This window comes from Nanorana parkeri, unplaced genomic scaffold, assembly GCF_000935625.1.
Source record: "Nanorana parkeri isolate BGI_ZX_2015 unplaced genomic scaffold, ASM93562v1 scaffold475, whole genome shotgun sequence".
Classification (NCBI taxonomy): Eukaryota; Metazoa; Chordata; class Amphibia; order Anura; family Dicroglossidae; genus Nanorana; species Nanorana parkeri.
Genome location: NW_017306743.1, coordinates 86812 through 102166, shown reverse-complemented (window position 1 = coordinate 102166; position 15355 = coordinate 86812). Strand labels below are relative to the sequence as shown.

The following is a 15355-nucleotide window of genomic DNA, read 5'->3' as shown; positions in this document are numbered from 1 at the left end:
CCAGTCCTATGATGTATCTATGCCAATGCCTACCCACTCCCACAATCCCAATACCTTCCAGTCCTTAGATGTGTCTGCACCCCTCCTCCCCCCAATACCTCCTAGTCCTGACATGTGGTGGCCGCATTAGCTTTAATGTTTTAGCAAATACAGAAAAATACCTGTTGATCCTGCCAGAAATGCCATGTCCTTGTCATTTCCTGTGAGCAGAAGTTTTGTCTTCCTTCTGAAACACTACTAATCTCTCCATCCACCATGTCATAGAGGTGAACAAAGTCCAGCCTGGATGACAACCCTGGCTCCTTCCATAGATACAGTGGAAGGGTGAGCGTTGTCACCCTCTGTCACTGGCAGGATCACCTGAAAAGAAAAGAATAAAGCCTGAATATTAATGCAGCCGCCACATCTATGGCCTGAATTGTATGGGGGGTGGGGGTGGGGTGCATTAATATATGACATTCTGATTTTAGATCTAGCTACACTTTACCAGTACTAGGTACGTTTACATAAATAATGATATATCTGCCTACACATATACAGAAATATACATTGGGTTTGAGAGAGCATCAAATTATACAACGAGCACAGCAGAATGTGTGTATTTATTGTCAATTAACCCCCGCGTCCCCCCCGTCCCCCCATCCCATGATCTGGATGGCCGGATCTCATTGATTTGACCATGAGCATACATTGGGGTTGTCTAATAGACTGGATCTCACAAGCCCGAGTATAGTGGTGCCTTCCTATCCTAAAGAATGTTTAAATGTGACCTCCGTCCTTCCCTTCAGTCTTCTATCTGACCTCCGTCCTTCCCTTCAGTCTTCTATCTGACCTCCGTCCTTCCCTTCAGTCTTCTATCTGACCTCCGTCCTTCCCTTCAGTCTTCTGTCTGACCTCTGTCCTTTCCTTCAGGGGAAGGGGGGGAGGGGAGAGTGGAGGAGATAAGGTCTTAAATCAGTAGAAGAACCTGAGCAATGTGCTGAAAGCTCCATTGGGATAAATGTTCTGTTATATGCATCATATCTGCCGAACAAAATCCCAAAAGCAATTACACAAAACTGCCGCGTATTCCAATAGCTGCTGCCGTCACCTCTATTCCTGGTTCTCTTTTCCAGCATGTTAATGAAAAGCAACATCAATGTATCCCCCTATTCCTAAATCTACAGTCTTCAGAAACATTGTCTCCCCCTATACCTACATCTACAGTCTTAAGAAACATTGTATCCCCCTATTCCTAAATCTACAGCATTCAGAAACATTGTATCCCCCTATTCCTAAATCTACAGTCTTAAGAAACATTGTATCCCCCTATTCCTAAATCTACAGCATTCAGAAACATTGTATCCCCTATTCCTAAATCTACAGCATTCAGAAACATTGTATCCCCCTATTCCTAAATCTACAGTCTTCAGAAACATTGTCTCCCCCTATACCTACATCTACAGTCTTAAGAAACATTGTATCCCCCTATTCCTAAATCTACAGCATTCAGAAACATCGTATCCCCCTATTCCTAAATCTACAGTCTTCAGAAACATTGTCTCCCCCTATACCTACATCTACAGTCTTAAGAAACATTGTATCCCCTAATTCCTAAATCTACAGCATTCAGAAACATTGTATCCCCCTATTCCTAAATCTACAGTCTTAAGAAACATTGTATCCCCCTATTCCTAAATCTACAGCATTCAGAAACATTACATCCCCCTATTTCTAAATCCACTGTCTTCAGAAACATTGTATCCCCAATTCTTAAATCTACAGTCTTAAGAAACATTGTATCCCCCTATTCCTAAATCTACAGTCTTCAGAAACATTGTCTCCCCCTATTCCTAAATCTACAGCATTCAGAAACATTGTATCCCCCAATTCTTAAATCTACAGTCTTAAGAAACATTGTATCCCCCTATTCCTAAATCTACAGCATTCAGAAACATTGTATCCCCCTATTCCTAAATCTACAGCCTTCAGAAACATTGTGTCCCCCTATTCCTAAATCTACAGCCTTCAGAAACATTGTATCCCCCTATTCCTAAATCTACAGCCTTCAGAAACATTGTCTCCCCCTATTCCTAAATCTACAGCCTTCAGAAACATTGTATCCCCCTATTCCTAAATCTACAGTCTTCAGAAACATTGCATCCCCCTATTCCTAAATCTCCAGCCTTCAGAAACATTGTATCCCCTATTCCTAAATCTACAGTCTTCAGAAACATTGCATCCCCCTATTCCTAAATCTCCAGCCTTCAGAAACATTGTATCCCCTATTCCTAAATCTACAGTCTTCAGAAACATTGCATCCCCCTATTCCTAAATCTCCAGCCTTCAGAAACATTGTATCCCCTATTCCTAAATCTACAGTCTTCAGAAACATTGCATCCCCCTATTCCTAAATCTCCAGCCTTCAGAAACATTGTATCCCCTATTCCTAAATCTACAGTCTTCAGAAACATTGCATCCCCCTATTCCTAAATCTCCAGCCTTCAGAAACATTGTATCCCCTATTCCTAAATCTACAGTCTTCAGAAACATTGCATCCCCCTATTCCTAAATCTCCAGCCTTCAGAAACATTGTATCCCCTATTCCTAAATCTACAGTCTTCAGAAACATTGCATCCCCCTATTCCTAAATCTCCAGCCTTCAGAAACATTGTATCCCCTATTCCTAAATCTACAGTCTTCAGAAACATTGCATCCCCCTATTCCTAAATCTCCAGCCTTCAGAAACATTGTATCCCCTATTCCTAAATCTACAGTCTTCAGAAACATTGCATCCCCCTATTCCTAAATCTCCAGCCTTCAGAAACATTGTATCCCCTATTCCTAAATCTACAGTCTTCAGAAACATTGCATCCCCCTATTCCTAAATCTCCAGCCTTCAGAAACATTGTATCCCCTATTCCTAAATCTACAGTCTTCAGAAACATTGCATCCCCCTATTCCTAAATCTCCAGCCTTCAGAAACATTGTATCCCCTATTCCTAAATCTACAGTCTTCAGAAACATTGCATCCCCCTATTCCTAAATCTCCAGCCTTCAGAAACATTGTATCCCCTATTCCTAAATCTACAGTCTTCAGAAACATTGCATCCCCCTATTCCTAAATCTCCAGCCTTCAGAAACATTGTATCCCCTATTCCTAAATCTACAGTCTTCAGAAACATTGCATCCCCCTATTCCTAAATCTCCAGCCTTCAGAAACATTGTATCCCCTATTCCTAAATCTACAGTCTTCAGAAACATTGCATCCCCCTATTCCTAAATCTCCAGCCTTCAGAAACATTGTATCCCCTATTCCTAAATCTACAGTCTTCAGAAACATTGCATCCCCCTATTCCTAAATCTCCAGCCTTCAGAAACATTGTATCCCCTATTCCTAAATCTACAGTCTTCAGAAACATTGCATCCCCCTATTCCTAAATCTCCAGCCTTCAGAAACATTGTATCCCCTATTCCTAAATCTACAGTCTTCAGAAACATTGCATCCCCCTATTCCTAAATCTCCAGCCTTCAGAAACATTGTATCCCCTATTCCTAAATCTACAGTCTTCAGAAACATTGCATCCCCCTATTCCTAAATCTCCAGCCTTCAGAAACATTGTATCCCCTATTCCTAAATCTACAGTCTTCAGAAACATTGCATCCCCCTATTCCTAAATCTCCAGCCTTCAGAAACATTGTATCCCCTATTCCTAAATCTACAGTCTTCAGAAACATTGCATCCCCCTATTCCTAAATCTCCAGCCTTCAGAAACATTGTATCCCCTATTCCTAAATCTACAGTCTTCAGAAACATTGCATCCCCCTATTCCTAAATCTCCAGCCTTCAGAAACATTGTATCCCCTATTCCTAAATCTACAGTCTTCAGAAACATTGCATCCCCCTATTCCTAAATCTCCAGCCTTCAGAAACATTGTATCCCCTATTCCTAAATCTACAGCATTCAGAAACATTGTATCCTCCTAATAAACTCCCAAATCAGGTTTTGCAGCAGGGGGAGGAGCCAGCGAGCGGGGGGATGGATGACGTCCTGTGCTCAGGTCACATATACAGAATTACTTTATGAGAAATGAATGTTCGGTGATCGGCAGTCTGTTATTACCGTCTGAATAAAGTTATGGAAACTATGAACAGGTGACACGTGTTGTGTGCGTGATAAACTATTGTCATTGTAATCAAATCCTTGTTTCCTCCTTTGTTATATCGCAATGATGCTGATCTCCTGCAGCCTCTTTGCAGCCACTTCCTGTCTACATGCACTCCAGTGATGGCTGCATGGCATTTCTCAGGGCGGGTTTCCTGATGGTGACAACAGTAGACCATGTCTGTGTAATGTGTGCTGAAATGGCCACTTGTAGTCTCTATCAGAAGCCTGGATGACAGGGTGTCAGCACAGAAGGAGAATAGAGAGACAGGGACAAAGCGTTGTCACCTTATAAAAGGATGTGCCTGAACAAGGACAGAGCATTGTCACCCTATAACAGGAAGTATTGAAGAAAGACATGATTGGGTCTATACACATTGCATGTCACTGATGATGGGAAATGATTGTATGTGGATACATTTGAGCACATGGTTATACAATTCTACATCTTCTTCTTCATATATACTTGGGAAACAGCTGAGGGTGGGTGGAGGAAGTCTGCTGAATCCCGACATCCTGCCAGCGGGGGGTAGTCCTGATATGGTCACATGACACACCTGTCCCCTGTACATACAATACCGCCTATGGTCACTGTGGTCACATGACACACCTGTCCGCTGTACATACAACACTGGCTATGGTCACATGACACACCTGTCCCCTGTACATACAACACCGGCTATGATAACATGACACACCTGTCCCCTTTCCTTTACATACAATACCGGATATGGTCACATGACACACCTGTCCTCTGCACATACAATACCGGATATGGTCACATGACACACCTGTCCTCGGCACATACAATACCGGTTATGGTCAATGACACACCTGTCCGGTGTCCCCTGTACATACAATACCGGCTATGGTCACTTGACACACCTGTGCCCTGGGCAGATAATTACACACACAGAGAAGTGACATAATCTGCGTGTTATCCATCTGGTGGGGATTTGACTTTCTGTGGTGACTCTAGGGGCCCCGCCCGTGTCTGGGGTCCCACTTGTAATAGTCACTTGATCATTGTGAACCCAGCAGCCATTGAGAAAGCGGAGCGGGGGCCGGGCTGTTTGTATAAGGTACATGCATGGCAAAGACAATTCGGTAACGTTTGATGTCTTCATCTGCTCAGGACCCCATGGTGACCCCAAGAGCAATCATAATACACAGATCAATAGATACCAGGAATGTCACATGACTAGCTTGGGAAGGGAGACCCGAGTCCGTCCCCAGCAATATCCATCATTAAATCTCATATATAGAGAGGGAGGTCTATGTACATGAGAGGCAGGAAGGTGACAACAGTGGACAGTTTTCTGTGGTAAAATAGATGGAAGGTGACAACGTCGGGCAGTTTTCTGTGGTAATATAGTGGGAAGCTGACAACGCTGGGCAGTAGGGTTGCCACCTTTTCTTCAAACGAAACCCGAACACTCTAGCGACGCGCGGAAAACCAGTCGCAAGCTTATTCATATGTAAATAGCACCGCCCATTCATATGTAAATATAGTGGAGACTATTTTCAGTGGGGGGCCAGTAGCCCCTATCTTAATTTTGGTTTCCCCTGTCCGGGTTCTTGCTGCTATAAAACCCGGCACAGCATTCAAAACCTGGACTGTCAGGGGCAATCCTGGACAGGTGGCAACCCTGCTGGGCAGTTTTTTGAGATACAGTGGAGGGAAGGTGACAACGCCGGACAGGTTTCTGAGGTAAAATGGTGGGAAGGTGACAACGCCAGACAGTTTTCTGAGGTAAAGTGGCGGGTAGGTGACAACGCTGGACAGTTTTCTGAGGTAAAATGGTAGGAAGGTGACAACACCAGACAGTTTTCTGAGGTAATTTGCGGGAAAGTGACAATGCCAGACAGTTTTCTGAGGTAAAATGGCGGGTAGGTGACAATGCCAGACAGTTTTCTGTGGTGAAATGGCGGGAAGGTTACAACACCAGACAGTTTTCTGTGGTAGAATAGAGGGAAGGTGATAACGCCAGACAGTTTTCTGTGGTAGAATGGAGGGAAGGTGACAACGCCAGACAGTTTTCTGAGGTAATTAGCGGGAAGGTTACAACGCTGGACAGTTTTCTGAGGTAAAATGGTAGGAAGGTGACAACACCAGACAGTTTTCTGTGGTGAAATGGTGGGAAGGTGACAACACCAGACAGTTTTCTGTGGTAGAATGGAGGGAAGGTGACAACGCTGGACAGTTTTCTGAGGTAAAATGGTAGGAAGGTGACAACACCAGACAGTTTTCTGTGGTGAAATAGCGGGAAGGTGACAACACCAGACAGTTTTCTGAGGTAAAGTGGAGGGAAGGTGATAACGCCAGACAGTTTTCTGAGGGAAAATGGCAGGAAGGTGACAACGCCAGACAGTTTTCTGTGGTGAAATGGCGGGAAGGTTACAACAGTTTTCAGTGGTAGAATGGAGGGAAGGTGACAACGCCAGACAGTTTTCTGAGGTAAAGTGGAGGGAAGGTGACAACGCCAGACAGTTTTATGTGGTGAAATGGCAGGAAGGTGATAACGCCGGACAGTTTTCTGTGGCAAAATGTCGGAAAGATGCCAACGCCAGACAGTTTTCTGAGGTAAAATGGCAGGAAGGTGACAACGCCAGACAGTTTTCTGAGGTAAAAATGGCGGGAAGGGGACTCTGTTAAATGGAGGGAATGGAAGGTTCCATGTCAGTATATGTTATCACTCACCTCTGTGCCTCTGATAACAGATCAATACATTTTATTTTAACAGGTTTACTTCAAGAATGTTTTCAGTGGCGATGGAGTCTCAATTTGCAGGATTAATAGGTAACAAAACACGAAAAAAACAGATCATTACGTTGGGGGGTCATTACGGGTTGGGGTCTTATACTAAAATTATTTGAAGTTTATCTAAAACCAAAACTTTTTTTCGTGTGTGTGTGTGGGGGGTGGAACAAAGTTGGGAATGGTTTTCCATTGAGGAGATTCCCCTATACTTCCTGTCCTGTAGACACAACAGGAAGTAAAGAGAAAATCTCTACAAAGTGAGAGGAATCCCCTTTTAGACAGTTCTCACCAAAGCAGGTGTCCCCGTTGGTAGATTTCGGGTAAAGTTTATGATAAAGTTTTCAGAAATAGGAATTGTCACTCACAAATATTTGCCAGAATGTCACAAAGCAGATGAATGAAAATGGTGATCTGGACTTTTTTTTGTATATTTTTGTAATTAAAGAGTCAATTGAAGACCTGGTACACCAGCCGGGTGTGGGGGAGGTCGGCGTTGTCCTGGAGCAGCTATACAATGAAGTGAAGGGTCTAGAAGAGGGTGAAGGCCGGGGTCCTCCAAATCCCAAGGTTTGTACAGCGCTGAGGACATTTCTGGGAGGACTCCACCTCTGTGTGTCTGGCCTCAGACAAGTTCTGCAATTTTCAGGTTTTTTGGATAGAATGGGTTCATCTTTTCTCTGGTTTTAATTTATGTGTGAGAGCTCTTCCCCTCACTTTCTGACACTCTGATGACCTTACATGAAATAAGGAGTGCGGGTGTCACTGGGACAGGAAGTTTGCTGCAGTACCTGGGGGGGTGACCTGTCTCCATGGAGCATTTTGTGCACATCACTGGTCGCAGCCTTTTGTCCGCTGTTGGTTGCACATGTGAGAGTGTACATGGTTGGTTGAGGGCATGCGCACTTTGGCGTGAGTCCCTATGCATAGCGCTGTGCGCATGTGGCGAGGACACATCCTTCCCCTGTGATGACCAGTGCTGTGACTTCTTGTGAGAGTGCGTAGCCTGACGTCTACCTTTTCTGTTGCTGACCTGGATTGCCTGGCTCTGCCTGTGTCTCCTGTTCTGACTCTGCCCATTCCTGACTATATTTGTCCACTGCCTGCCTTGACCTCTGCCTGCAAACTGACCGTCCTTGTCTGCCCTACCCTCTGCCTGCCTCTCCCTCTGCCTGCAAACTGACCGTCCTTGTCTGCCCTACCCTCTGCCTGCCTCTCCCTCTGCCTGCAAACTGACCGTCCTTGTCTGCCCTACCCTCTGCCTGCCTCTCCCCCTGCCTGCAAACTGACCGTCCTTGTCTGCCCTACCCTCTGCCTGCCTCTCCCCCTGCCTGCAAACTGACCGTCCTTGTCTGCCCTACTCTCTGCCTGCCTCTCCCCCTGCCTGCAAACTGGCCGTCCTTGTCTGCCCTACCCTCTGCCTGCCTCTCCCCCTGCCTGCAAACTGCCCGTCCTTGTCTGCCCTACTCTCTGCCTGCCTCTCCCTCTGCCTGCAAACTGACCGTCCTTGTCTGCCCTACTCTCTGCCTGCCTCTCCCCCTGCCTGCAAACTGGCCGTCCTTGTCTGTCCTACCCTCTGCCTGCCTCTCCCCCTGCCTGCAAACTGACCATCCTTGTCTGTCTTACCCTCTGCCTGCCTCTCCCTCTGCTTGCAAACTGGCCATCCTTGTCTGCCCTACCCTCTGCCTGCAAACTGACCGTCCTTGTCTGCCCTACTCTCTGCCTGCCTCTCCCCCTGCCTGCAAACTGACCGTCCTTGTCTGCCCTACTCTCTGCCTGCCTCTCCCCCTGCCTGCAAACTGGCCGTCCTTGTCTGTCCTACCCTCTGCCTGCCTCTCCCCCTGCCTGCAAACTGACCATCCTTGTCTGTCTTACCCTCTGCCTGCCTCTACCCCTGCCTGCAAACTGACCGTCCTTGTCTGCCCTACCCTCTGCTTGCAAACTGACCATCCTTGTCTGCTGCCTCCCTCTGCCTGCAAACTGACTATACTTGCCAGCTGTCTGTGGTGACCTCTGCCTTAAAACTGACTGTGCTTTCCTGCTGCCTGCTTTGACCTCTGCCTGCAAAAGTGACTATCCTTGTCTGCTACCTGCCTCAACCTCCACCTGAACCCGACAACTCCGCTTGCTGCCATTCTGTCTCCTCACTTTAACCTATCCGTTCCTGCCTACCCTTGGTGGGGTGATCCTGAGGGCCACAACCTGGTGGCATCTTGCAGTATAGTAGCCCGGTGGCTGCTAGGGCCACCGGCCCATCATCCTTTGCGGCATGCTCGGACAGGCTGCCACTTGGACCTCGGATGAGACAACATCTCCGGTGCGGGACGAATCCCATGAGAAAGATTCAGGCAATAAAACTATGTTGAAGATTTGAACTCTTTCCCTGACTACTGAAGTTTTTGTCTGTTTCCCCGCTGGGGAGATTTCCCGTCACTTCCTGTCCTGACCTGGAAAACAGACAGCTCACACAATACGAGGTATGGAGGATGAAGCGTCTGGAGGAGGATTGTTGGGAACGTTTTGATATTCCTCCATGTCTATGATGATCATGGAGAATAAAAGGTTCATGATAATGGCAAGCTTCGGCATGCCCCTTTCACACTACGCTCAGCGTGCTCATATACAACAAGGAGGTAATTTCCCAAACAGAGGACGCAGCACCCCCCCACCCCCCCACCCAATACCAGGGTGGTGCCTCGTGTTTTATATAATCAGCACATACTGAGGGGCGCTGACTCACACCTCAATGTGTCTGCTCTTGTGGAACATTTATGAGCATCTCTGTCAGCAGTCTGCTCTGATATAAAGCCAACCACTGACCTCTCATAGAAGATTAACACCTTATTGTCATTTCTAGATCTGCAGCTTTCATTATATAATAGTCCCCAGTGATCAGGGCCATAGTGAGGATGAGGCGACTGAGGCTCTCGCCTTGGGTGTAGGTGCTGGGGGAGGGGGGTGCAGTCAGGGCTCAGCATAGCGCTGAGAAATGGGGTGGCACAGCCTGCAGCTTTTCCTCTGGAAACCCGCTGCTCTGTATGGACAGAGGTAGCGGGGATTAGGGTTGCCACCTGTCCCGGATTCACCTGGACAGTCCTGGTTTTGAGTCCTGTATGTGCTGCGTCTGGGCTTCAGCTGGCCTGAAACCTCGATACAGCACATACAGGACTCAAAACCAGGACTGTCCAGGTCAATCCGGGACAGGTGGCAACCCTAGCGGGGATCCAAGGAGAAGTGAAGCGCTGCAGCCGCGAGGGGGGGCGGAGGAGGGAGCCGCTGTCACTTTAGGATGGCCGAGCGATGATGAGAGAGAGAGAGCCGCTCGGCCAGGATCTGACAGCCAGCAGCTCTCTCTCTCCTCACCGCTTGACGATGCTGCTGTAACAACGGCTCCCTATGACTAAGGCCGGGTAATGCAGAAATGGATCAGAGGTTGTTATTTGTATAGATGCAAAAGGAATAAAGTTTGAATTTCTTTGGAAGATCCTCATCTGTCGCAAAGCACCCCAGCCCCCCACCCAGCACAATCAGCAGCACCCTCGGGCAAGCACTGATAGCAGCACCCAAAGCCCCCACCACCACCATCATATAGGGTAGGGACGGCCCTGGTGATAATAAAACTGTACAACATACATAGAAAAGTAATCCATTATAGGTCGTTGCTGGGCTGCTGTTTTTATATGCGGTGTTCAGACCTGAAGCCCAGTGATCCCTCACCCTTTGGTCCTTCCATTTTTATCCCAACCAGTCATATAACAAAAGCTGTAGCAGACCACTCTGCTGCTATGGGGCCCGGTGGTGGAATGGGGCTCCGTTAGTGAAGCCATTTACACATACATATTTGGGTGCATGCAAAGATAACACAAATCCATCAATGCATTAAGAAATGGAGAAGCCGCTGACCCTGACCCCATACCCCTCCCCCCATGACCTTTCCAATACAGAATGTTAGATGTACAGGAGGAGACTTCAGAATGGTCATCTCTGGTCACAGAACCTCGTTCCTGGCTGGCATTTGTTTAGCTGGTTTAATAAAAGTAGATTTATTACCCTCAGAGCCTCTGGTCGTCCCGGCCAGCACTGAAATTAGTATGCCTAACACAGTCTTACTCAGTCTGGAGGACCTCCGCTGATACAAACCGAGAGCTGTTTGTAGCATTGTAGTTGACAGAAGATTGTAGAATAATAGCGAGCAGAAGGAGTATGTTCTGTCATCATATATGTTACAATGTATGTTGTCTCTATGAATTTTTACATTGTAAGGTCACACGGGTCCCTCTCCTCCAATTACCATCGTCTTTACTCTGTAGGTGGAAGAATGCGCCATCAACCTGTGGAACTGGGGAGTCGCCAAGAGGGCAGAACATACCATTACTGAGATGGAGAAGGCTCTGGGTAAATAGGACACTTTGTATCTGGTTACTAGAAACAAATGGTGAAAGAGCCCAAATCCCTTTAATTGTTCTTCATACGAGCACATAATATGTCCAACACGATTAAGGGTCAAGCAAGACCCCCCCCTTCCTTTCATCAGGACTCACTCAGTAAACTTTAACAAGGACTTGGTGAAAGGAACAATCAAACCGATCTGGTAAATGACAAGAACAATAATGCAACTCATGTCAGTTTAAGCTGTGACAGCATGTTGGGGGCTCTTCCCGTACATGGGTGACAACGCTGTAACAGAGATGTGGAATTATCCTCAGCATTGTCACCCTCAGTACTGGCTCAAACCTCAAAATGACGTAGGCACTACCAGGGGTGTATCTATGGTAATAAGTGCCTATGGCAAACCCTAAAATTGCACCTTTGTCCAAACATCTGACCCAGTTCTAGCACACCCAGAGACACACGCACACACACTAGAGCTGCTGGCGGTCTAAAGGTTGGTGCAGAACTAGAAATGTACAGCACAGGGTACAGAATGACCTCCCCTCAGCGCAGACCCCAAGTGATTGCAGGGACAGACAGCTCAGCCGATGTAAACTAGCAGCCAGGGCCATAGGAATGCGTACAATGCTCACTTCCTCTGCCAGGCTCTGCCTCACATGAGTCATTAGTCAGAGCCCAGCAAAGGAAGTGAGCAGCGTAACTTTCCCTGCACCGGCTCTTTGTTTACATGTGACAGCAGCCATTGGCTGTGCTTCCTGTAACTGCAGGTCCGCGCTGATGGGTCTGAATTGGGCATAACCTAACTAAAGGGGCACTGTCCCTTAGTGGTGCGGCACCCAGGCCAGAATTTACTCTCTCTGCTGCCCCAAGGCCAGGTTCCTCAATGTTGAAAAGTTGAAAGTCAGAATTCTGTGTTTAAAAGTCAGAATTCTGAGATCAAAAGTCAGAATTTTGAGTTTAAAAGTCAAAATTCTGAGTTTAAAAGTCAGAATTCTGTGTTTGAAAGTCAGAATTCTGAGATTAAAAGTCAGAATTCTGACTTTTAATCTCAGAATTCTGTTTTTAAAATTCTGAGTTTGAACCTCAGAATTCTGACTTCCAAACACAGAATTTTGACTTTTAAACGCAGAATTCAGTTTCATATTTTTTTTAGCATGGCCCCGGGGCTCTACCCTGACATAGTTATGGATTTGTACTTCAGTTTATATATCATCGTGTGATTTCTGAAAGCTCATTCCTTTACATTGCAGTACGTCATATGTCCTTTACCCTTCTTTGCTGGTGTGAAGGCCCCGACCCATCGGAGGCGAGCTTGGAAAGGAAAATTCTGGTAAGAGCGCACCTCGCGACTACACATTTCAAAAAAGAAGAAATATTAGACATTTCATTTAGCAAAACGCGTTTTTCATTACATTTTGTTAAATTAAAACAAGTTCCAAACCCACAGCCAGTTGCTGCTATCCAAATTGCGGTGGGCGGGGACACCTCCCATCATGTTCTGGGCCAAGCATCATCTACCTTGACACATTCCATAGTGACTGGATTAGGGAGACCTGATGAGATACAGAGGGATCTTCCCGACACGCATTACAATTGAAGGTAGACCCTTGGATGAGGCCTTCAACATTACAGAGCATGTCCTAGCTGAATGTAACCAACCACTAGGGGCCGTGCAATCCTTCTATGAGCTTTTTGCTCAGTTCCATGACCCCTGCCCCGTGGTTCTGTACCCTGAAGGTCACGATCTCCTATCATTAGAAATATTCAGGATCACTTTTTCCTTCAGATGGCCATGAAGACTGGAAAGGGTTGGATAGATGTTGGAAGGCCAGAACGTGCGTCTGGATTACTGGAAACTTCCTTGAATGTAAGTTAAACACGATAGCTGATCAGACTGGAGCCTGCCGATTACTCATCATGCTGAGCCTTTCCATCATGTCTCTACCAGAGTCTAGAGAAGCTTTATTCCATGATGACTCAGAGAAGCCATCAGAAGACAGATGTGAACTTGTACAAAGACCGCGTGGAGGGGGAACTCTTTAAACTGCTGACATATCAGGCCGAGGCTGTAAGTCCCATTCATTGTAAATCTGAAGTCTAGTCTGAATATATATTGCCTTCCCTAGGTGCCCCCACACCCAACCACCACCCACCCAATCAACACGCTAATGACATTCTTAAATATAACCGCCATAGACTTGAATGGAAGCAGGAGTTGATCTTTAAAGAGACCCTGTCAAAAGACCATTCGTGTCAACCGCCATCTTCCCATAAGATTATATGTGCATTTAGGGGGGTTATTCACAAAGCTGCCGAAGGCAGCCGAGTGAATAACCCAGCCGAAGTGAAGTCAGCCGAACTACGGACCGCTATTCTCTTCGGCTCAGTGCGGCTGACTTCAGCCGTACATCGGCTGCCATCGGCTGCAGCCGCAGTGCAGAAGGACTTCGACTCAGCCGATCCAACATCTGGATCAGCTGAGCCAAAACTCCGGCAGTTCACTCGCTGCCGTTCCCCCTATTTACATAGGGGTCGAACGGCAGTGAGTGAATAGCCGAATGCCGCCAAGTGGCATTCGGCTCGGCTATCCTGCTCGGTACCTCCGTGGTACCGAGCAGAATAGCAAATCAGTGAAAATAGTAGAATAAAAAAAAAAATGTTTTAAACATTTTTTAAATGTAAATAAATAGTAAAATTAAAAAATAAATAAAGATTTTAAAAAATAATAATAATAAAAAAACAATTGGGCAGAGCAGCTAGCTCCGCCCAACAGTTTCCTATTGACCGATACCTGCTAGACTTCTAGCAGGTCCCGGCCAATGAATAACATCTGGGCGGAGCCGGCCATGACTTCACAGCCGACTCCGCCCAGTTGTTATTGTTTAATGACAGATCAGTGTCTCCAGGTCATTTGGGGACGCTGATCTGTCATTAGAACTGGGCGGAGCCAGCCGTTTGCCCCACTTCGGCTCAGTCCAGCCGGAGCATATGCCTTCGGCTCGGCTGAGCCGCCCGGCCACCTTCAGCTGCTGTGCAGGCTACAGTGAATAGCCCGTACAGCAGCCCTTCAGTTCGACTGAACCGAAGGGCTCCGGCGGCCAAAGAGAGCCGAAGGATTAGCTGAAGCTACGGCTGGATCGTTCGGCTCCTTTGTGAATAACCCCCTTAATGTATTGCATGCATGCTATTTACCTGTAAAAGCCTCCCCGGTGTAGACATCCAAAAGCCCCAAGACTGCTGCTGGCCGCCACCATCTTGGATGTGATGTTAAGAGACTCTGCTATTACTCAGGTGACACTTTATAAAATTCCCCTTTGCACCTTCCCTAACAGCTACATAAGAGGTTATGCAGGGAAGTAAGGGGCGGAGCAGAGGAACTGGGCCAGCACAGACAGTAGACGTTGCCAGAAGAGGAGGGGACCTAATATAAAAGGAATTGACTCTTTCTGGGGTGTCAATTCCCCAGCAAGTTCAGAGGCACATTGCAAGTGAATAGGAACCAAGTAAACATTTAAGATTCCTGATTGTTCTGAGCTTTTGCCTGGTGACAGGGTCTCTGTAATTGCTTACAAATGACTCATTTGGGAGATTCTTGGGCCATTTTCCTGTTGTTTTCAGAGAGCTTAGCCTCCTGAAACGAATCTCCTAAAAGTGGCCCCACAATCTGCTGCAGTAGAAAGAAGAAGCATTTTTGTAACAGGACATATATTTCAGTCTGTGAACCATGAGGCGTGAGGCCCATTCACACCCCTCCATTGCGTTACCATAACAATGCACGTTACTACCCTGCGTTGTGGTGCCCCGCATTGGAGGAAATGCTGCATGTCTGTCTTTAGGGTGTCCCGGTGCATTTTAAGTGGCTCTAAATGGGGCCCATAGTGTAAGAAGAAATAAATATTTAAAGGCAACTGTCACATTCAAAAGACTTAACCATTGCGTGCATTCACCCAGGCCGTGGCTCAGAAAGACTTTCACACCGCATCGGCAAGGATTCAGAGATGCAAAGACATGTTGCTGAGGCGACCAAAACAGGTGGGATGTCTGATGACTTATATGTTTT

The 15355-nt window shown here is 46.7% G+C and overlaps 1 protein-coding gene across 1 annotated transcript in view; it reads left to right on the top strand.

Moving 5' to 3' along the window:
* Positions 1-13267: 13267 nt before the first annotated feature.
* The window catches only part of TEX11 (testis expressed 11), a 37952-nt gene continuing 35864 nt past the window's right edge, over positions 13268-15355 (top strand). The window contains exons 1-2 of the mRNA XM_018560696.1: positions 13268-13363; positions 15247-15327. Of these exons, the coding sequence (XP_018416198.1) occupies positions 13268-13363; positions 15247-15327 (177 nt within the window). The remainder of the gene's footprint in view (positions 13364-15246; positions 15328-15355) is intronic.